At 43.2% G+C, this 23542-nt stretch overlaps 1 protein-coding gene across 4 annotated transcripts in view; it reads left to right on the top strand.

Annotated features, from left to right (window-relative positions):
• Mak (male germ cell associated kinase) overlaps positions 1-23542 on the top strand; it is a 49610-nt gene that overhangs the window by 3873 nt on the left and 22195 nt on the right. For 2 of the 4 annotated variants that reach the window (XM_021215740.2, XM_021215739.2), the window contains exons 1-8: positions 5017-5122; positions 11011-11065; positions 11809-11930; positions 14019-14098; positions 16332-16464; positions 17829-18000; positions 19266-19433; positions 21184-21495. In XM_021215740.2, the coding sequence (XP_021071399.1) occupies positions 5022-5122; positions 11011-11065; positions 11809-11930; positions 14019-14098; positions 16332-16464; positions 17829-18000; positions 19266-19433; positions 21184-21495 (1143 nt within the window). In that variant the 5' untranslated portion in view covers positions 5017-5021. Of the gene's footprint in view, positions 1-4798; positions 5123-11010; positions 11066-11808; positions 11931-14018; positions 14099-16331; positions 16465-17828; positions 18001-19265; positions 19434-21183; positions 21496-23542 lie in introns of those variants that run through there. The other 2 variants (XM_021215736.1, XM_021215741.1) reach the window with 2 other exon arrangements.

Below are 23542 nucleotides of genomic sequence, written 5' to 3'. Positions count from 1 at the left end.
AGCCACAGGCCCCTGTCCACTGATAGCCACAGGTCTCTGTCCACTGACAGCCTCAGGCCTCTGTCCACTGACAGCCACAGGCCCCTGTCCACTGACAGCCACAGGCCCCTGTCCACTGACAGACTCAGACCTCAGTCCACTGACAGTTCTTATACTGATATTTCCAGCAATCTTATTGTTGAGCTATGGTACAGAGGCTGTGTAGCTTTTCGGTTGTTCTTTTTTGAAATGCAGCAACCGTAAAGCCAAAGAATGGAGGTTATAAGTTAGATATCATACTCAGAAAGCAAAGACTTTCAAGCCTAATTTGAGTATCAGATCGACTTTGTCCTTGATTCTCTGGTTGATCATAAGCAGTTTATTCAACTCCGCGTGAGTTTGTTTTACATTCTTATTAACAGGGAGGAGGCTGTGATGCAGCCTTCTGCCTAAATAAATGTTCCCTGTTGTTACTTAGCCAGAAAGGATTGATAAACCTCTAAGAACTGATTTCCCCAAAAGATAGGCAGGTGCCCCTCGGGGGGTGGGTAGCTGGGAAGACAGGGCAGCAATCTGAAGTGCTGTGAGCAACTGCAAAAGCAACTGGAATAGAGTCAAATGTGTGTTAGCCTGTGAGCTGTTAAATCATAGCACGTGGCACGAAACAGAGCACGCTCCACAAAACTCTTTTCAGAGTCATAAAACCAAGACCTACTGGAGCCCGAGAGACCACCAGAACCTTTCCAGTGCACTCTGAGCTATGGTTTTTGAAGCCCACAGAGCTTGGAAAAATGAAAATTTTAAAGTAAAGTTGTGTAGATTCATTTGTAACAGTCGGAGCCAAATGACAGGAGGCCCTTCCCCTCTCCATCTGTTTTGTTCTTTATCCTTTCCATATATTTGTCTACAGGTACATGGAGATGCTACTTAAAGCATTGGTGTCATAGATGTGACTGCTATGTTGCTTTTTTAAAATGTGGAAATGTCTAAATCCCATACTCTCTCAAGAGTTTCACATACATGTTGATGGATTTTTATTAGATCTATATATGCCAATACTGTTCTCATCTGACTGCTTAATAAATGTAAATTGAGCAACGAATCCAGAAATAGGAAGTCCATCATGTTGCAAAAACCTAACATTTATTTTTTGTGTTAGGCTGTAATCCCAAAAGTAGAAAATTGCATAAGTTACTTCATGTGACAGCCACATGACACACTGAAACCGCGAGTTCACTAAAGCACGGTATAGAGTTACCTGCAAAGTATGTGGCAAAGGTTTACACAAAATATTCGTGGATTTCAGGCTTAGAATTGGGCCCCATCATTAAGTTTCTTCAACACCTGTATATGTACACATTCCAAAGTTCTGAAACATTTAAAACCTAAATCACTTCTGTTCCCACACACTCCTAGGAGAGGACTTGACCCTGGTCTGGAGCTATGCTCTGCCTCTTGGATTATTTTAATGCATGTCTGTATTTTTGAAATTAAAAAAATAATATAAAGCAATTATTCAACATTCAAATAATATTTAAAAGTAAATTCCAGTTATTTAACAAAAAACTCACTTGAAAGCTCTATAGCCATTTGACCATTAAATGCAGTAAGGAACCATACCCTGGACTCTGTACTGAAGGGGGTTGTGGGGGGGTCGAGAGGGGTGATACTACAGGTCCTGATTGGATGAGCAGAGAGCTATAGTGATGCTGGGTTATTTGTTGGTCACTGTTACTCTAGTGACAAATGATGCAACCTCAAGGCCTGCTTCGCTCTCCCATCCCTGACTGGCTGCACTGTCCCCATTCTGCTTATCTTCTTTACCCCAGGACCCATGCTGAACAGCAGCCTGCTGGGACAGTCCTGTCCCTGGCCCCATTGCTTCTCTTCATAGTTTATTGGTTGGAACAAGTCACATGACCAAGTAGGGACTGGACTGAGCCACATGGGGCGTGGCCAGTCAGGGGAGGACTATCAGATTCTGTACAGAAAGGGCAGAACTGGACCCTCCTGCTCTGTGTTAATTCTATTTCTTGGTTAAGCTACCGACTATACTAGTTTCAGTGAAGACTAGCAATCATTTTGAGGAAAGCCCTTGTCGTCAATGAAGGACGTAATGACTTTCAGGGACTTCAAGGGTTTGTTTCAGCGGCTTGAACACCTGGAAGATGGAAAGCCTCAAATAATTGAGTTCCTTTCCTTTCCAGAAAGTTTCCTGGGATTTCTGTTGTGCAAAGAAGTGAGCAGGGGTATCCGAGCACCCCGCTGTCGCTGGTGAGAGGATGCAGGAGCATCAGAACGTTGCCACCGGATGACGCAGGTCATTTATTTACCAGACCCACGTCATCTTAATGCCAGCCACGTGTCCTTAGGACAAAGCACAGTTGTGATCGCGAAGAAATTATGAGAAAAGCAGTCATTCGGCCAAGCTTTTTGTTTCACTTGTTTTGCTCTCTCCGTTGCAAGAGAAAATGTGTCTGTCAGCCACCACGACCTTTCTTTCTTTCTTTCCTTTTTTTCATTTTTCTTTTTGCTATAATAATTACAAAGCTGACCTGGTAGTGGGAGAAGTTCAAAGTTTTTGAAAATACATATTCCAGGCTGAGGATGCAGATCAGATGTAGAGTGTTTGCCTAGCACATGCAAGGTCCTGTGTTCAATGCCCTGTACCACAAATAAATAGTTTTATTACGTGTGTTTGTGTGTGTGTGTGTGTGTGTGTGTGTGTGTGTGCGCGCACGCGTGTGTGTGCGAGAGAGAGGTGGGAGGAGACACCTTGTGGGAATCATTTCTCTCCTTCCACTAACATAGGTCCGTGGTCCAGTGATTGAACTCCGGTCATCAGGCTTGGTGGCCATCACCTGAACCTACTAAGTCATCTTTCAGGCCCATAATAAATCATTTTAGAGGTGTATATTCAAGTTTCATAGTGTTCTGGAGCTGTACTGCCCTTCTTTTAGTTGTTATCGTCCATCAAAAGGTTTTCAAACTATGATGTAGGAATTTGGAAGCCAGGTGGAGATTTGAGCCTTGGTTTGATTTTTGGTTGGTTGGTTGGTTGGCTGGCTGGCTGGCTGGATGGATGGATGGATGGATGGATGGATGGATGGTTGGTTGGTTGGTTTGTTGGTTGGTTGGTTTGAAGACTGAGGCTCCTGTGTTCCTGTCTTCAAGCTTGCTGTATAGAGGAGAGTAACCTTGCACTGCTGATCTTCTTGGTTCCACTTCCCGAGTGCTGAGGTTCCAGGTACCTGCACCAGCTGGTCCTGGGGATCCAGCCCAGAGCTCTGAGCGTGCTTGGCAGGCTCTCTGCCACCGGAGCAGCATCTCCAGCCCCAATCCCCAATCCTCTTAACCCAGACTCAATAATTCAGTGAGATGCAGCTTTGCAGGTGTGCCCCTTAAATCCCATCCCATGCAATCACATATATTCCCAAATAACCACGTGTGCTCATATCTATGCATACATAGGCTACTGGTGGTTGGGGTCTAGGTTGGGTGTCTCCTGGTTCTTTGCTTCTTACCCAAAGTATTGACAGTGAGAGCTCACACAGACTTGCCAACAGCGAAGTCACTTCACTGAGAGCAAAGCGAGATTAAGGATCAGAGAGGGGTCCAGCGTCAGGGTTGACAGTGAGCCTCGTGAGTGGGGGTGCTCAAGGACTCAAATTGCTCAGGGCTCAGGAGGAGACGCTGGTGACTCTGGGGCAACACTGGCATGGTTCTCAGTTTTGATGGCTAGATTGGATCATTTTTTCGTTCTGTCTATTGTGCCTGCTCCTCCCCATTATGTTTCTTATTATAATCACACGCATGCCCAAATATGCATGGGCTTTGGATGGTAAGTAGAGGAGTCACATGAAAGTTCCCTTGAGGACACAGTTTTGCATCACTGTGCATGCACACCGCCTCGGGCCACATCAGCCCCTCTATTCTTTGTGCCCAGTATATGTTGGGAATAGAGTTAAGTAGAATAGAAACTGTTAGATTTCATTTTTCCTTTTATTACTAGGGGGTGGAAAAAGCTACACTGTTATCCATAGATGGAAGCACGTGTGACCTGGTGCCAGGGGGCTCGGGGGGGGGGGGCTATGATTTTACTAGGCGCATTATCTAGAAAGGGTCCTGAGCGCATAGTATGTGCAGGTGAAGGAACTGCCGAGTGCATTATTATGAGAGAGGGTGGGTGCGTATAACCCAAAGCCAAATCAAGTCCCAGGCTAACCTGTCTTCTGTGCTTGCCTACCTCACATGCCTGTATGTTAATAGGGTTTGTGTTTCCTATTTCTTTGTATTCATAATTGCACTTAAATGTTTCTTGGTTTCATGTAAAAGATAGTGGCATGTTATTTAAGTGAAGTAAGAAGTTCCTCTGTGTTACTGTTCTCTCCACGGCTTGTTTTATATTTACCTTGCCAGGTTTGGACAGTTGTAACCCACTGGGGATTTTGAAATAAATAATACAATTTAAATTTAGCATACCAAATGAGGTAATTCAAAAATTGCGTCCAAGTATGGATGTGGTTCAGCTGTCTGATTTTTCCCTGGTTCCTTTGAAACAGCATGGGTGATAGCGAGTAAAAGAGAATCCCACAAAACATTGATCCCACCTTGAACAGTCATGGATAGATCACCCAGTGCAGGCACCGGGAAGCATCAAGCTGCCTGTGAGTCTCTTGGATGTGAACTGCCTTCCACAGTGCACAGATGACCTCTAACAATGACCTCTATATCAGCTCTAATTTTTATGCGTCTAGGATGTCGGTCAGTGTGTTGCAGGGACTCTGTACTGAAAACATTTTGCTTCGGTTTTTCCCAGGGTGTCCATAAGAATGGACGAAGTGTCTCTTTGCCAGCTTCCTTATTGCTGTATCTCATGAGCCTGCCTGATCTTGAGGAGGAGCCGTGTTTAATGATGACAAGCCTGTCTCCAGTGTAGCAACAAAAAGGAGGAGGACCACACATTAAAGAAGTATTTAGAGTTCCACTCGACAAGGAAGAGATCTCCGTCGACAACCTCTGCTGGATTCCCTCTTCCCAAGATGAATCGATACACAACCATGAAGCAGCTGGGAGACGGCACGTATGGGAGTGTACTGATGGGCAAGAGCAATGAGTCTGGAGAGCTGGTGGCAATCAAGAGGTGTGTGCCCCGCCGCGGGTTTTGGGCAAAGCTTGGGTGTTTGCTCTCCTTTGCCTGAGAACCTGCAGCATCAGGAAGTGAGGTTCAGTCCAGACTACAAGGTAGTTCAGCTGATGAGAAACGCTGTTCTAGAAAAAAATAGATTTACCAAAAAGGAATACACTTATATAAAGGAAAGTCTATATTGCATTAATAAACCAAGTAAGTCTGCATGCTTGATACATTTGGGATAAAACTGGAGATGGTGAATATTTCTTAAGTTTAAACATGGGGACAGAAAAGACCTTACTAATTCTTTAAGAATAAGGTTGGACTTGTCAAATTGAATTCTGAAAGAGATATGCTATTTTCCTGATTGCTACCAAATAAGTAAGTATATAATATGCCCTAATATGAATGAAAGGTTATTAAATTGACCTAGGGAAATTTGATGTTTAGTCATCAGTTTTTTAAAAAAACATTTAGCAAACAGGAATGAAAAGAAACTCCCATAATGTGATGGAGCCTATATAACTTATCAGGATGGTGGAAAAGACCAGAAGCAGGGCCCTGAAAGTTGCTCTTCATGCCAAATAGCTGCTGCCTTTCTTCCTCATCTGGATCACTTCAGAGATCCTAACTGCTCAAAGAGACAGCGGAAGAAAGGATGTGTGGGGATCACAGAAACAAACATCTGTACATGCACATACATGTGCAAACAACTGTCTGTACATGCACATACATGTGGATTACAATTCTTCAGCTACAGAAAGAAACATGTTAGCATGCACAAGCAGGCTCATTCATAAAAATATCTCTAAAGGCCTGGAAGGAGAGACACAATATTCTTCATGGCCTTGGATTTTGGAGATTTGGGTAGAAGATTAACACAGGGAACTGGGTTTTGTAGTATCGTGGAAGATTACCATCTTTTGATTTTAAGACAACAAAATATTTCTTCTAGGGAGAAAAAACAGTGGTCGTTTTTAGCTTTTAGTCTCCTATAATGATGATTGGTCTCTGGTGAGAGATCTAAGTAAAGGCTCAGTAGCACTGAGAACTCACCTTCTAGAAGAAGTCAGATATACTGAGGGAAGAGAAGAAACCATAATATAGAATGCTTTTTGGCAAATAGCACACTAAAAGCTTAATCAATGTAAGATATAGGGATTTATTTTTCTCACATAGTAAAAAAGTCTTTGTGCGCCTCTATTGGGGATGTAGCTCAGTTGGTAGAGAGCTTACCCAGCATAAAGTGAGTGTGGTGATGCACACCTGTAATCCCTGCATTTAGGAGGAGGAGGCAGAAGGATAAGAAATCCAAGGTCAAGCCGGGCGGTGGTGGCGCACGCCTTTAATCCCAGCACTTGGGAGGCAGAAGCAGACGGATTTCTGAGTTCATGGCCAGCCTGGTCTACAGAGTGAGTTCCAGGACAGCCAGGGCTAGGGCTACACAGAGAAACCCTGTCTCGAAAAATAGCAAAAAAAAAAAAAAAAAAAGCCAAGGTCGTCATTAGCTACATAGTACACAGGCCACTGTGCACACACACATACCTCACAAACAGGAAAACTTCATGCATCACAGTTAATTGTTGCACGTTTACTATATACTTACTATATATGTGCTCATGACAAAATGAAGACAAGATTGACACATTGCTAACAAATCCACAAGTCACAATATAAATGGAGGAGGGGAGGGGAGGGGAGGGGAGGGGAGGGGAGGATTGGTCTTGAGAACAGAGGCGAATGCCAGCAGACTATCATAGAAGGCTTCCCATAGACCAGTGGGTCTCAGCCTTCCTAACGCTGAGACTCTAATACAGCTCCTCACGTTGTGGTGACCCCGCCAACCACAAAATGGTTTTTGTTGCTACTTCATAACTGTCATCTTGCTACTGTGATGACTTGTAATATAAGCGTCTGATATAAATGATAAGCAGATAGTCTTAGGGGACCCCTGTGAAAGGGTCATTCAACCCCCAAAGGAGTCACAACCTGTAGGTTGAAAACCACTCCCATCAAGGGTGGACTTCATGGATTATTGTTGCTGTTATTATTTTAAGGAGGAAGGAAGAATACTTAAACAAGAAAGAACATTTCTAGGGACTCTCGAGAGCTGAGTAGCTGAGCGTCGTGAGAGGAAGTGTGGCAGAGGAGTAGGAGGAACCTAAAGTCATGAATCCCAGAGAAGGAGCTGCAGATCTTTAGAACTAAAAGTCCACAAAGCACTTGAAACAGAAAACTCATCAAAAAAAAAACAAAAAAAAAACAAAAAAAACCCTATCCCCTCCCCCCTCCCCCTGCTCACCAACCCACCTACTCGCACTTCCTGGCCCTGGCATTCCCCCACACTGGGGCATAGAGCCTTCACAAGACCAAGGGCCTCTCCTCCCATTGATGACCGACTAGGCCATCCTCTGCAACATATGCAACTGGAGCCATGAGTCCCACCAAGTGTTTTCTTTAGTTGGTTTAGTCCCAGGGAGCTCTGGGGGGTACTGGTTAGTTCATATGTTGTTCATCCTATGGGGCTGCAAACCCCTTCAGCTCCTTGGGTCCTTTCTCTAGCTCCTTCACTGGGGACCCTGTGCTCCGTCCAATGGGTAGCTGTGAGCATCCACTTCTGTATTTGTCAGGCACTGGCAGAGCCTCTCAGGAAACGGCTATAAACAGGCTCCTGTCCATAAACACTTGTTGGCATCCATAATAGTGTCTCAGTTTGGTGATTGTATATGAGATGGATCCCCAGGTGGGACAGTATCTGGATGGTCATTCCTTCAGTTTCTGCTCCACACTTTGTCTCTGTAACTCCTTCCATGGGTATTTTGTTCCCCCTTCTAAGAAGGATCGAAGTATCCACACTTTGGTCTTCCTTCTTCTTAAGTTTCATGTAGTTTGTGAATTTTATCTTGGGTATTCTGAGCTTCTGGGCTAATATCCACTTCTCAGTGAGTGCATATCATGTTTTTGGAGGGGAAACCAGGAAAGGGGATGCATTTGAAATGCAAATAAAGAAAATATCTAATAAAAAAGAAAAATATTGAGAGATAGTAAAGAGAAAAAGAAAAAAGAAAACTTAACTCAGAATATTAGGATAATCCCTTTTGCTAGAGTGGGCAAAAGGATGTGAAGACAGCACAGATGGGTCAGGGAGAATGGCAGAGTTATCCACGGGCTGGATACTGTCCCCTTAGGGAGATATTGCTGCAAAGAAGGCACCATATTAATAAGCATGGGAGAAGAGTTAAGATTGCACAAGTCAGAGCTATTGAGTGTCTATTGAATTATGAAAGTTAACTTGGGTATGTTTTTACCTGAGTTCTGAAGACCAGATACTTTAAAAAAAAATGATTGCATGTGTTATTATTGCATGTCACAGTGTGCCTGTGGAAGTCGATGGACAGTGTGTAGGAGTCAGGTAATTCCTCCTTCCACATTAGTCTAGGGGCCTCTGACTCCAGCCGTCAGACGTGGCAGCAATTTCCCCACTGAGCCATCTCACCAATCTCAAGACTTTTACACTTCTGCAATCGAACTGGAAAGAATCGTCATCTCATAGGTGCACTTTAGGATAGCACAATCATTTTATTAAACTAGTTCTCTTAGATGGCTTTGTTTGAATTGATTTTTACTTTAAAGCCATGATATTAGATTTCTCTTTTGGAAAGTAGCAACTTTCTAGAAACCCACCCCCTGAGAAGTGCCTTTGGGTAAGTTCTGGAGCTCATTAAGCTGCTTCATTAGCTTCCTTATGGGGCCTGAATGAGTCTAAACAAAATTCTGATTCCATAAGGATACTTTTAAAATACTAGCAGTGACACTCTTCATGACTCAAAGATAATTCACAAAAATAAAGATAGCCTCTATGTTTTCAATATGCTTTGTAGTACAGGAGCCTGTCTTTATGGAAAGGTGTTTGAGCCGTGGAGAAGCCATGCAAGGCCATGCATCCATGGGCAGCCGAGCGAGAATTTGCACCCAGGCTGTGCAGCCACACCTTGACCTCCCTTTAGCTGTCAATCTCATGGCAGATATGTGCACTATAACTTTATGAGGCCCTGCTTTATAGCAATTAGCCCAGTTAATGGAGTAACTCTGAGCTTCCTGGTGATCCATAAATCATCTGTAGATTGTATCAGTCCCTCTTTTCTGTGATTAAAGACTTGACAAAGGCAACTGAGGGAGGGAAGGTTTATTTTTGCCTCTTGGTTGGAGGAGGGATTCAGTCTGTCATAACAGGGAAGATGTGGTGATGACAGGCTGGACATTAATACCGGCAATTATGACGTAGAGCGAGATGAATTCTGGTGCTCAGATCGTTTTTACTTTCTTTGTATTCAGCCCAGGATCCCAGCTTATGGGTTGGGGCCACCCACATTTAAGATGTGTTTTCCCTCTTCAATTAAACCCTTCTGGAAACATCTTCCTATACACACACCTGGAAGGTTCTAAATGCAGCTAAGTTGACTGTGAAGACCAACTATCACACAGTCAGACTAATAAATATGGTCAAGGACATTGTGGGGTGGTGTGGTTTGGTTTGGTCTGGTCTGGTCTGGTCTGGTGTGGGGGAAGGTTGTTTTGTTTTGAGACAAGGTCTCACTATGTAGCCCTGGCTGTCTGGAATTCACTATGTAGACCAGGCTGCCCTCAGAATCACAGAGCTCTGCCGCTTCTGTTCCAAGTGCTAGCAGACACCTCCTTGCCTAGCACAGAGTTGTTCTTGTCCCCTGTTCCTTTTGATGACTGAAAATCCATTCACACAAAAATACAGTCTATCTGCTGTATGTGGAATAGAATGAATTACTTTATCATGCTAAACAGAGTTCTGCTCTCTCTAGTGGGGAAAGGGTAGGTAAAGGGCAAAGTGGGAAAGGTGGGTGGGGTCAGACCCTACCCACCCACCGCCCTGACCCCACAGGGGAGGGGAGGAAAAGAAGGGAAGGGAAGGGAAGGGAAAGGGAGGGAAAGGGAAGGGGAAAGGGAACAGGAAGGGGAAAGAGAAAGGGAAGGGGAAAGGGAGAAGGGAGAAGAAGGGAGAAGGGAAAGGAAGGGAAGAATGGAAGAAGGGAAGAAGGGAAGGAAAGGAAAAAGGAAAGGAGAAAGGAAAAAGGAAAGGAAAGGAAAGGAAAGGAAAGGAAAGGAAAGGAAAGGAAAGGAAAGGAAAGGAAAGGAAAGGAAAGAAAGGGAAAGAAAGGAAAGGAAAGGAAAGGAAAGGAAAGGAAAGGAAAGGAAAGGAAAAAGGAAAGGAAAGGAAAGGAAAGGAAAGGAAAGGAAAGGAAAGGAAAGGAAAGGANAGGAAAAAGGAAAGGAAAGGAAAGGAAAGGAAAGGAAAGGAAAGGAAAGGAAAGGAAAGGAAAGGAAAGGAAAGGAAAGGAAAGGAAAGGAAGAGACCACTCTGTCCAAATTTGGATCACTCGTGGTTTTGTTTTATTTGTTTTTGTTTCTTTCCCTGATTTAAATTATTTTTTTTGGTCTCTTATCCAAAACTGCAGCAGTAATGTGAAGTTGTCAGGTCAAATCCTTCACTGAGTTTGCTACCAAACTTTGTAACTCTTCGCTCTACTCCATCTCTGAAGTGTACTGTTGGTGTTTATCTCTTAAGCTGCAAAAAGAAAAGAAACATTCGAGGAAATAAATCGCACTTTTAAAAAAATCACAATTAAACTGACTAAAATTGGTTAGGAGTTCACTCAGAAAGGAAGCTCAGGGGCGGTCATGACGGTGTTGAAGCAGGATGGTGGGCCAGACCGGGCGCTGTGAGATGGGAGCAGAGAAGAGGATTTGCTTCTGGGGAGGAAGAATGTTCCCTAAAGCGAAGCCATACTCAGGAGCACCAGAGGTTGTGAAATTCGTTTCTTGCAGCCTTCAGTCGCGAACACTAAATGTCCCCTCGTCTATTTCAGGATGAAGAGAAAGTTCTATTCTTGGGATGAGTGTATGAACTTGCGAGAAGTTAAGGTAAAGAGGCCAAGGCCCCAGCAGCACAGCGCATCTGAGCACAGCCACCGAGATTATTCTAGAACAGTGGTTCCTAACCTTCCTGATTCTGCGGCCCCTCACGCTGTGGTGACCCCAAACCGTAAAATTACTTCATCGCTACTTCATAACTGTCATTTTGCTACTGTTATGAATCATAATCTAAATATCCGATATGCAACCCCTGAAAGGGGTTGCGACCCACAGGTTGAGAATCACTGTCCTAGACTCTTTGAAATACATCCTGAAGATAACTGCATCCACTCCCTTCCTTTACAGTCCTGAAGCCCGTGTTAGGAAAACAAGGCTTTCTTCTATTTAAAGATGACTTCAAAGCTCACACTCTCAACGAAAAAGCACACATTTAAATCATGGCATACACTGCCTTGTGTTTTATGCTGTGTGGCTTGGGTGAGATTTTTAGATACTTTGCCTGGTGTCTGACATGGGTAAGTCAGGAAGAAAAAGTTAGACCTGCCTTAGAAAAGGGAAAGGGACCGACTTGCAGCTGCTGTTGCTTGGTCCCCTTTCCACTTAACATTCATGGCTGACGTCATTTACTGTTTGCTTTAAATGAATGCCCCAAGATCTTTTTAAATTCCTATAGATCTTAACACGTAATTTATTTATGAATCTAAGAGAAATAGACAGGTACCCGGGGTACCTAGCATCAATAAGGTCTTTAAATGTCCTTTAAGAATTAATACTGCTATCCTGTTTTACAGTCCCTGAAGAAACTCAATCATGCCAACGTGATTAAACTAAAAGAAGTTATCAGAGAAAATGACCATCTTTATTTTATATTTGAATATATGAAAGAAAACCTCTATCAGCTGATGAAAGACAGGTACGTCTTTATTTTACAAAAGCTATATTTTCCCTGCCATTTTTTTCCCCATGAGTCCCTTGAACTCTTTCAGTACCTTGCCCTTGATGATGAGCTGATTTATAACTTGAAGAGGTAGATTTAAATGGGCTGATGTTGTCATCTCATCAAATAGTAGCATTCAACACTGAAGAACCAGCTATGACATCACTCCCACTCTCCAGTGCACTGCAGTTCCTCCGCAGCAAACTCGAAGGCATCATACAAACGTCCAATCACCCCTCCCCTTTAGAATGAGGCAGTCAGCCTATGCTCAAGAGTAGAGCTGACTGTAGGCAAAAACGGAGAACCTTGTCTTTATTGCCCTTTCGAGCATCTTATAAAGAGTTGTGAGTAAGTGGAGAAAGGAATAGAATAACTTTCAAGAAGAGACGAGCCAGGAGCTGGGGGAACAGCTCAGAGTGTAAAGCGCCCTCAGAGTAAGCTATGAGGCGCCAAGTTCAGATCCTCACGAACCACATAGGAGAGGCCGGTGGATGGCTACAACCCTAACATGGGGGACGGAGACAGACGGGGCTCTGGACCTCATTTGTCCAACAGTCTGGCCAATGAGTGAACTCCTGATTCAGTGACAGACCCTGTTTCAAAGAAACAAGGCAGAGAGCGATGGATGGAGACACCTAACACTGACCTCTGGCCTCTGCAAGTAAACACACGCCCACATCCATCCACCCTGTTGGCCACAAACTACCTGATGAAGTCATCAGAGATACCTGAGTCATAAAACTTAATGTAACCAGCTGACAGGAGGTCCTCACTTTAATATTCAGGCATTGATCATTTTAGGCCTGACAAATTAACTTTTGTACCCTTAGTTTAATCCTCATTGGGACTTACCAAGGGTGTTATCTAAGTGCCACATCTAAGGTAGTAGCCGCTGGCCTCATGTGACGTTTGAGCCCTTACAATAAACTGTGCTATGGTGCAAATTAAATTGTACACCAAGTTTTGTAAACTTAGTATGAAAAAAATATAAATGATTTTATATTAGTCAGGCACGGTAACTTCACACCTGTGATCCTAGCACTTGGGAGGTGGGGGAAGAAAGACCCAAAGTCAGAGTCATCTTCAGCTATGTAGCACCTTTAAAGCTACCCTGGGCTACATAAGTCCAGATCTCACAATTGATTCTATGTTGAAATAGGGGCATTTTTTAAAACTAAGTGGAAAGATAGAGACGAGGAAAGATCCAAAAATTAGTTCTAAGAAGTAAAAAGTTCTGGAGTTTCTATGGCATGATAATGGTTATAGGTAAGAATCACAAATTGCCTAGGTTGAAACATAGAAGAAAGGATTTTGAAGTTTTTACCATAAAGAGATGATAAGTGTTCGAAACACAAATCCTCAACCTGATTTAATCGTTATATAGTGCATATACATACGTGATTATTATCACCCATCACATTATATGCATTTTTATATTTATATAAATATGTGCTTTTGATATTTTTATACAACAGTCCAAGTAAACTTTAAAATAAAAAATTTAAGTAAGTTTAACGTTTCCTGTTTCATTCGCTTTCTGTTAAATGTAGCTGCTGGCAAAATTAAACATGGCTCTCAAGTGTAGAGCTTAACTACATTTTTATTGGATCGTATCAATATTCAGTGTGGAACTGGAGCATGCCGGGCCATAGTAGTACAAGCTTGGAATCCCAACACTGGGGAGGCTGAGGCAAGAAGGTAGTAAGTTCAAGGCCAGCCTGAGCTATACAGCAAGACCCTGTCTTAAAACAACAGGGACTTAAAGCATGCAGGTCTTATTCTCAAAGCCTGAGTAGCTGTGTATTTATCTTGGTAGTTCTCCCAGCGTATTTTGCTCTTACTGGGTCAGCATAGATTTTAACTCCTGAATATTTGTATAAGGCACTGGCTGTTGGATTTGAGGTTTTTCTGAAACATCAAAACAACAACGAAAATCACTATTTTCACCTTTAAACCTACAGCAGTTAGCACTGCAGCTCTATTCGTTATTTAGCCAATAGAAGCTACCAAGGCACCAGGCCTTGTTCAGTTTTTCTTGGTTGACAGACTATTCATTTCTTCCAGAAACAAACTGTTCCCTGAGTCAGTCATCAGAAATATTATGTATCAAATACTACAGGGGCTGGCATTTATCCACAAACACGGTGAGTTTCTTGGCTGTCTCATTTTCCTGTCTATGTCCATAGGGTATCATCAAGACCGCACACAGTAATAATGTGTCTTCTGCTGAGTTATGTCTGACTTTGTCATCTAAACATTATAATTTTTTATAATTGTACATAGATATCTATTATCTGTAACAGACCTTTTAGAAGTTTGGTCACCAGCCTCATAACCCTCCGCTAAACTCAACTAGAGAAACATTAACAAAACAAAAACAAAAACAAAACAACAAAAGTCGGACTTGTGAGGGTTTCTGCAGGTTAGGGAATGAATTCTCTTTCTAGAAATAAGTTGAAAGTAACCAATTTTCTCAGATGCACGGCACAGAGAGCAGCAGCCATGGTGGTAATGATGGGTGGTAATAATGGGCTGCAGGGGACCCCATCTTGAAGAAACCCTGAGTGTTGCTGGCAGTTTCCTGCTGTGGGAAGAGAGCAGTGGCGGCATTTCAGGTTTCAGCTGATTTTGTTTTTCTGCGGCATTCTGCTGTTCTGTTTGCACAGAAGGTGCTGTTTGTTTGTTTGTTTGTTTGGACTGGATGCTGGATGCTTTCTGGACCAGGCTTCCCCTCTGGACCTGTTTCCTTTCTGTTCTCTCAATGACAGTCTTCCCTTCAAACTTCTTTTGGAAAGGACTTGAAGCCGTTGATCAAGCACGGCTGCTCACAGGGATTTAGATAATGTATAGTGCCTATGTGTGCTGTCTTATAGTTGTCCCTAGCGTTTGCATATAGTTACATCTCTTCTCTGAGCGGAGTGGAAGCTGGTATTTGTTTTCTATGAATCTCTTACTGGTTTACTTGATGTGATTTTGTATATCCATCAAGTGAAGATAATTATTACCTCAGACATCTGAAACAATTGGTGGTATTGAATGTCTGGTTAGAATCACTGGCCATGTGGGTTTTCAGTGGGAAAGGTTTGTAGGTTTGTATCATGGTATTGCTGCACCTAGGTACACAAGGGTTAAAAATGTTGACAACCAGCCGGGTAGTGGTGGTGCACGCCTTTAATCCCAGCACTTGGGAGGCAGAGGCAGGCGGATTTCTGAGTTCGAGGCCAGCCTGGTCTACAAAGTGAGTTCCAGGACAGCCAGGGCTATACAGAGAAATCCTGTCTCAAAAAAAAAAAAAAAAAAAGTTGACAACCAGAGGGCTGGGTCTCAAACCTCCACAAAAGACCTTTGTTACAAACCACAGTTCTTCTCCCTGGTGGGGTTTTCAGAAGCCAGCGCCTGAGCCCACTTCAGGGAAGAATCCCCTTAAAGCTGACTCACAAAGAAAGACTTCATGGTTTCCTTAACCGTGCCCCATTCCCGCTGGGCCGCCCACTAGTATCTGAAACCTACCATCTACTTTAAATAGACTCAGTAATAATGAGCACTTTCATTATTGGCTTTTTCAAAGACTTAGCCACCAGGGGAAAGTGAACTGTTAAATAAATGAGGGGATTAGTTCAAATGCATGGAGCTCTTTTGTCCAATGAACTTTTCAAATATGTGATTAACCTCAGGGAATCTCGCATTAAGCCTCGGTATGATAGCAGTAAGGAGACCAACTACATTGACTGAAGCCAAGCTTCTATCTGCGTCTCTTCCTTCGTGTCTGTCACACAGTAGTGATGACAATGCCTCCAAATTCCATATGGTCGTAGAAGTTCCAGGGGACAGTCACAGTGTGTCAGTATCTATTCCTTGTACACACCCACTGACGTCAAAAATTAAAAATACAAGTCAAGGGGCTGGAGAGGTGGCTCAGAGGTTAAGAGCACCGACTGCTCTTCCAGAAGTCCTGAATTCAATTCCCAGCANCCACATGGTGGCTCACAACCATCTATAAGGAGATCTGATGCCCTCTTCTGGAGTGTCTGAAGCTAGCAACTGTGTACTTAAATAAATAAATAAATAAATAAATAAATAAATAAATAAATAAATAAATGAAAATGAATGTTGATAAAGAACTTGCAGTTATTTAAAAAAAAAAAAACAAGTCAAATGAGCAGTTATTTTTAATGATCTTACATGCCATGTGAACCTTCTGCTAATTATTTTGCAAGCAAGTTCCTACACCCCTTTACTTCTTTCCCAGAAAGTGGTTCCTCCCCTAACCCTGCACTGCTAATAGAAGGACTTGGTTATATTATATAAAGCAATGTGTTGCACGATGATGATGATAAACATGATTATTTCGTGTGGTTTTCTCTCTTGCTTGCACAGGCTTTTTTCACAGGGACATGAAACCGGAAAACTTGCTCTGCATGGGCCCAGAGCTGGTGAAGATTGCTGATTTTGGACTTGCAAGAGAATTAAGATCACAGCCACCATATACGGACTATGTGTCTACCCGATGGTACCATTTATGTCAAAGTTTTCCTATGTTGAACAGTTAATTATCTTTCCAGAGGGTCCATATTGGGTATTTAAAACACAATGTAGACATTTTATGTCCTTTACAGAGCGAGAAGAGTGGCTTGCAGCTATTCCACTAGTAAAACAAAAGAAGGAAAAACTATTTCACTCAACCTTCTAATAACACTGAATACCTACTATGTGCTAAACGTTAGGGTAGACATGAGGAGTATAAGGCCATGAACAAAGCAGAGAGAAGTCTCTACCCCAGGAGAGCCAAGACACAAACAAGCTAGATGGTATGAGCTACCGAAATCGGTGTCACAGTCCCAGTTGCCCTTCGGGCATCCCACTCAAAGGGAAGGCTATTTAGCAGGAGAAAGGGGCAGTCAACCATGGCATACGGCACCATGGTACTTCTCAGAGGCCATGCTGAGAGTGAGAGGCCACACGGAAAAAGACCTACTGAATGCAGCCATGTGTTTAAAGTGCGAGGCTAGGGAAAGCTGTGGGTTTACGTCACAGTGGTGATGGAATGAGCCTTTGAGGTACCTGTAGCATGCATTTCTTGATCTGGTTGTTGGACCTGTGAATGTGTCCTATTTGTGGAAAATTTAGCAAGTTGTGGGCTTAAGTGCGTTTTCCTGCATGTATATTTGTAAAATCAAGTGTATATATACATCTTATGGTGATATATTATTATAAACAAAATAATATATGAAGAGATAGGAGATTAGGATCAGTGAGGAGGGAATGTATTATATCTATCTATATATCTATATGTATACTATATGTATATCTATGTTTGAAGGAAATATCCCAACAACAGTCTTCAAAATCAAAAAAATATATATACTTTTAGTTTTAAAAAATGGTACTTTCTGTTTATCAAGAGAAGCCAATGAACATATACAAAATACTCACTGGCCTTTGTTGTCTAGCACAAGCGGCCATCATCGCTGGCATAGTGCAGACCAGAACACACCAGGGCCCCAGGCAGGGTATGCATTTGAAAAGTTAGTGAATGTAGAAAACACTATATGTACACAAGGTCAGCCTGGTCTACACAGTGAGTTCCAGGGTAGCCAGGGTTACACTGAGGAACCCTATCTCAGAAACGCACGCGCGCACGCGCGCGCACACACACACAGAATGGAATTGTGTCATATTTTCTCTACATTTCTAGCCAGCCCCACTAACCATGGTCAGGAACTAGGTGTCTCACCCAGCATCCCTGGTACACAGAAGGTGTTTTGTCCTTGGGCCTTGCTTGGAAACTGTGGGCCAACACTTGATTCGGCTGTCCACTGTCCTGTGACGTCACACTCAGAACAGCGTTTTCTGTACTGTTTTCTGCTTTCACAGGTACCGGGCTCCTGAAGTCTTACTAAGGTCTTCGGTGTACAGCTCTCCCATTGACGTGTGGGCCGTGGGAAGTATAATGGCAGAGTTATATACATTTAGACCGCTTTTCCCAGGGACAAGTGAAGTTGATGAGATCTTTAAAATCTGCCAAGTGTTAGGGACTCCCAAGAAAGTAAGTACCCTGGTCCCCGAGGAGCCTGGCTTCTCTGAGTGGTCCCTCACTTGCTACTTTGCTTTTTGCATTTTTTTATTTCTTACTTTAGCAAAGGTGTGTGATATTTTCAGTTTCAAATACCTTTATACTTCAGTGGTTTTCTTACAAATATTACATTTTTATTGGGGAACAATAAAGATTGCAGCATGTCAGCATCCCACTCAGATTCAAATGGGGGAAAAGGTGTTTGCTTGTCCTTTAAAAAAACATTTAAGGGGACAGTCTGCCTGGAATTTAAATTTGGGCTGATATCTGTGACTCCAAGACTTTCCTGCTTGATCTGTGAATGCCCTCTGTCCCATTCATTAAACCCTGGAGCCTTAGACCTTTTTTTTTTCCCTTAGCTTTTTTTCCATTTATGTCTCTGCTATGATATTTGCTCTCCTGAATTCTGAGCACCTCCCCATGACCATTACCTTTGGGGTAGACCCTACCTTCTTTTTTTTTTTTTCTTTTCTTTTCTTTCTCTTTAGACCCTACCTTCTAAGATGCAATTACTAAGCACAACTGTGTAACTAAGCCAGCCCTGGCCTTACGGCAGGCAGGAGAAGGCAGATGCTGAAGCATGAAGCTGACTCTCCTTTTCTTCTCTTCCCACCAATGTTTTAACGTTGGACTTGCTCTGATGTGTCGTGGGAATCTTCAAGGGAAGCAGCCTCTTTGGAAATCTTTTGTACTTATCGTCACCACAGTGCCACTGAGACTGAAAGCCAGGAGGAGTTTGCTATTTTGAAATTTATATAGCTGGGCAGTGGTGGCACTGGCCTTTAATTCCAGCACTTGGGAGGCAGAAGCAGGCAGATTTCTGAGTTCGAGACCAGCCTGGTCTATAGAGTGAGTTCCAGGACAGCCAGGGCTACACAGAGAAACCCTGTCTCGACCAACCAAAAATAGAAAGAAAGAAAGAAAGAGAGAGAGAGAGAGAGAGAGAGAGAGAGAGAGAGAGAGAGAGAGAGAAAGGAAAGAAAGAAAGAAAGAAAGAAAGAAAGAAAGAAAGAAAGAAAGAAAGAAAGAAAGAAAGAAAGAAAGAAAAAGAAGAAATGTACAGATATGCTATTTTGGTTTTACCCCCTCTCAGATTCATGTCCTTTCTCTAAAGGGTCTGGTATTTCACATTTATTTCTGACTCAACATTGAAAGTTTCCCACGTGAATCCATGTCATTCCTGAGGTACTACATCAATTACAAAAACCAGCTTTCTCTCCATGTCTATCCTTTAACAGAGTGACTGGCCGGAAGGATACCAGCTTGCATCCTCCATGAACTTCCGCTTTCCCCAGTGCATCCCCATCAACCTCAAAACCCTCATTCCCAATGCGAGTAGTGAGGCCATCCAGCTCATGACAGAGATGCTGAACTGGGATCCAAAGAAGCGACCAACCGCAAGCCAGGTATGGCGGTGCGCCCGCGGGCAGCGTGTTAAACTTGTGAGTGTTTTTTACAAATTATTTATGTGCCTAAGTATGGATGTGCGCCATGTGTGTACAGGAACCCAAGAGGCCGGTAGATGGCACCGGATCTCCCTGGAATTGGAAACATAGGTGATTGTGAGCCACCATGTAGGGCCCGGAAACCAAACTCAGGTCTTCTACAAGAGCAGCCAGTGCCCTTAACCACTGAGCCATCTCTCCAATCTCTATATTTATAAAGTTTTGCAATTCTACAAAGGCATCAGTTCTCAACCAATGTTTTCCAAGATCAGTCAGTGCTAAAGCCCAAGACACCCACTATATGCAACAAGCAAGAGCGAGGCATATTGCAGAGTCACTGCATAATGGTGTCACGTGACCCCAACAAGCCAGAGAGGACAAAACCACTAAGGTTAATGCCTCAGGTCCGGCATGCGCTTGGTCTGGGTGGCACACAGTAGACTTCTTTGGTTGAGGGCTAGGATTCTTGTTCACTGGGACAAGAATCAGGAAATTCAGACTTCAGAAGAGTTAATCCTCTGACTCCCACAAGAGGGTAGCATTGTGGCACTTTGTGGCCTTTAAAATGCTATCCCTTTGTGTGCCAGAGATTTAACAACAAACAATGATGATAAATTGTGTTCTATTATTTAAATTTAATATAAATTCCATGTAAAACTTAACCCCCCTCATTAAAAATAAAATAGCATATGTGTTTTCTAAAGACCAGCTACAAACCAGGCAGCGGTGGTGGACACCTCTAGTCCTAGCACTTAGGAGGCACAGACAGGCAGATCTTTGTGAGTTTGAGGCCAACCTGGTCTACAGAGTGAATTCCAGGACAGGCAAGGCTACCCAGAGAAACCCTATTTTAAAAAACCAAAACCAAAGAAAATAAAAAAACCCATAAACAACAACAACCATAAAAAAGACCAGCTACGAAAAACAAAAGAAAAAGATGAATACAGGCATATTTGAACATAAACAGGTAACCGGAGAACAGAGGTTGGGGAGCAGTTACCCTGAGAGGTAATAAAATCACCACAGGGACAGTGCTGGCATAGGAAGAAATCACAAGAGACTGTGCACAGCTACTTAAGAACCAAGTCATTAAGACCAACAGCGTGAATAAATACTTTATATCATGATGAGGAAACTGTAGCCATGAAAGCAACATAAGGGGCCAGCGAGATGGCTCAGCAGGTTAAAGTCTTCGCTGATGTCCTCAGGGGCCAGCGAGATAGCTCAGCAAGCCTAGGGTATTTGGGGATGCCGCCAAGGTCAAGCCCTAGAACCCACATGGAGTTGTTTATAATTTGGCTAGAGAAAAATTCCCCATTTGTTCACCTTGCCTGTAGCAGTATTACAAGTTGGTTTATTTCAAAAAGGGATGAGACAAAGCCCCAGAGACAGTGCACACCTGGATTTAGCCGTGTGTTTCTTTCATGTGTTGCTTCATTCTCAGACTTTCTCCTGGGAAGTTTGTCTTCTGCCCACAGGTCCTCAGCTTTGCGCAACCTGGTCTCCTACAGAGATCCTACATGCTTGGCACTTGTCAATGCAGGTTAGCATGTCTGAAACCACAAGTTCAATCCCCATCAGGAAGACCACTGTTAGTAGTGATCGTTTTGCCCTATGTTAAGGATGCACACAATTTAAACTTGGAAACAGTCTGATTAGCTACTCGTTAACGTAATGTGACCTTCTGTACGGTGTTTCTACACTTTTCCAGGCATTGAAACACCCATATTTCCAAGTCGGTCAGGTACTGGGCCCTTCCGCACACCATCTGGATACAAAACAGACTTTACACAAGCAGCTGCAGCCTCTGGAGCCAAAGCCATCTTCCTCTGAACGGGATCCTAAGCCTTTGCCAAACATACTTGATCAGCCCGTCCGGCAGCCCCAGCCAAAACAGGGCCACCAACCACTGCAGACTATTCAGCCACCACAGAACACAGTGACTCACCCACCCCCAAAGCAGCAGGGTCACCAGAAACCACCACAAACAATGTTTCCAAGTATCGTCAAAACCTTACCAGTGGTGAGTAGCCAAGAGGACGCTTTAGATGACACGGCCTGGTGCAGTCTGGGTAAGTAGTGGCCAAGACTCACCCATCAGATTGCCGGAGCAGTTCTAACAATGGAGTCTGTGTGGAGCTTGTCCCAGGTCAAAGCCCCTGCTTTCTTTGGTTGACGTTTGTTTGGTAAGAGATGAGGTAATATTTTAAGATGGTGAGCAGAAACTTCCAGAATAAAGGAGTAACATCCGTATGCCGCAGGTGTCATTGAAGAATTCCTAGTAGGAATTAGACACTCTAGAGTACCAATCCTAAATATTAAGGATTTTCCCAAGAATTCCACACTGGTTTTCACTAATAATAAACACAAACAGACTGGCAATATTATTTTAATGTAATTTAAATTTCTTGAGATTATATTATCACATTATTTTCTCCTTCTGGAACTTCTCTCCCTTCAAAGCTTCCTTGGTCTTTTGTCATTTTTTTTAATTATAGGTGTGTGTGTGTGTGTGTGTGTGTGCGCGCGCACGCGCGCGTGCACGCATGTTCCCCTGTATATAAATTCAATCTGTGTGGTCTGTAGGATGTTAGTCTATGTGTATGTTTTCATGGCTGACTATTGATTGGTATTGGACTTTTCCCACACAGTTCCTTTCACACACTTCATCTAATTCCCGATCCATCCCCAACGACTCTTCCCATCTTTGTATGCCTCCCCATTGCCCCCAACCAACTCCCACTAATACCAAGCCCAACCTTGCATACTGCCGATGTCTCTTTCTTGTGTTCTTGCCTAACATTTCCCCCTTCTACTGGAGAGCAAGCTCTGAGAAGTCAAAAATATGTCTGTTTGGTTTATCACCATAACTCTAGAATCTAGAAGGTGTCTGCCATGGGGTAGATTTTTAATATTTGCTGGATAAATGAATAGCCTCCAAGGTCCAGAAGAGTCTTCATCCAGCTCTGAATATTAGAGACTGTGGCTCTCTATAGTATGTGTCAGAAAGGAGAGTGTGGTCTCTATGGCGTGTACCATAAGGGAGAGTGTGGGCTCTATGGCGTGTAACAGAAAGGAGAATGTGGTCTATATGGTATGTAACAGAAGGAAGAATGTGGGCTCTATGGTGTGTAACAAAGGAGAATGTGGTCTATATAGTATGTAACAAGGAAGAATGTGGGCTCTATGGTGTGTAACAAAGGAGAATGTGGTCTATATAGTATGTAACAGAAGGAAGAATGTGGGCTCTATGGTGTGTAACAAAGGAGAATGTGGTCTATATGGTATGTAACAGAAGGAAGAATGTGGGCTCTATGGTGTGTAACAAAGGAGAATGTGGTCTCTAAGGCATATAACAGAAAGGAGGGTGTGGTTCTCTACAGGTATTTAAAAACAGCCCTTGTACCATCTACTCTCTGGGTAAAACATCCCCAACTCCGTCATATGCTCTGCAAGTAACTTGTTCTGACAGGCCACTAATTTTCCTCCTCATTCTGCTGGCCCTCGGAACGACACTACCTGAACGAGAGACAGACAGCACACACCGGGGCCCGGGGGGGCGGGGGAGGGCAAAGCAGGATGAATGGCTTCCAAAACCAAAAGGGCACTCTTCTGCCTTCAGAAGGCCATTGGAGGCTGGTGTACACTGAGGGGAAAAAAAAGGAAAGGATATTTGTAGTTACTGAGCACTGTTCATATTTATTAAGAACTGCCCACTGTGTTCAGTCTGGGTGTACTCACCAAGTTATAATACCTAATATCTAGCCCCTCATCTTTTTTTTATTTATTATTATTTTCTTTATTTACATTTCAAATGCTATACCGAAAGTTCCCTATACCCCCCCCCCNCCCCTGCTCCCCTACCCACCCACTCCCACTACTTGGCCCTGGCCTTCCCCTGTGCTGGGTCATATAAAGTTAACAAGACCAAGGTAGCCCCTCATCTTTATATAGCTAACATATTGCAGAACTGGGATGGGTGTGCTAGCCATGAAGTTTTCTGAGTCTGCTTTGAAATTCTATGCTTTTACTTGCCTATTCCATCTCTAGGATTCAAAGAGTTAAAGGTC

Source organism: Mus pahari, chromosome 16 (genome assembly GCF_900095145.1).
Source record: "Mus pahari chromosome 16, PAHARI_EIJ_v1.1, whole genome shotgun sequence".
Classification (NCBI taxonomy): Eukaryota; Metazoa; Chordata; class Mammalia; order Rodentia; family Muridae; genus Mus; species Mus pahari.
Note: the sequence above shows the minus strand (reverse complement) of the source record. Positions and strands in the feature narration are given on the sequence as shown.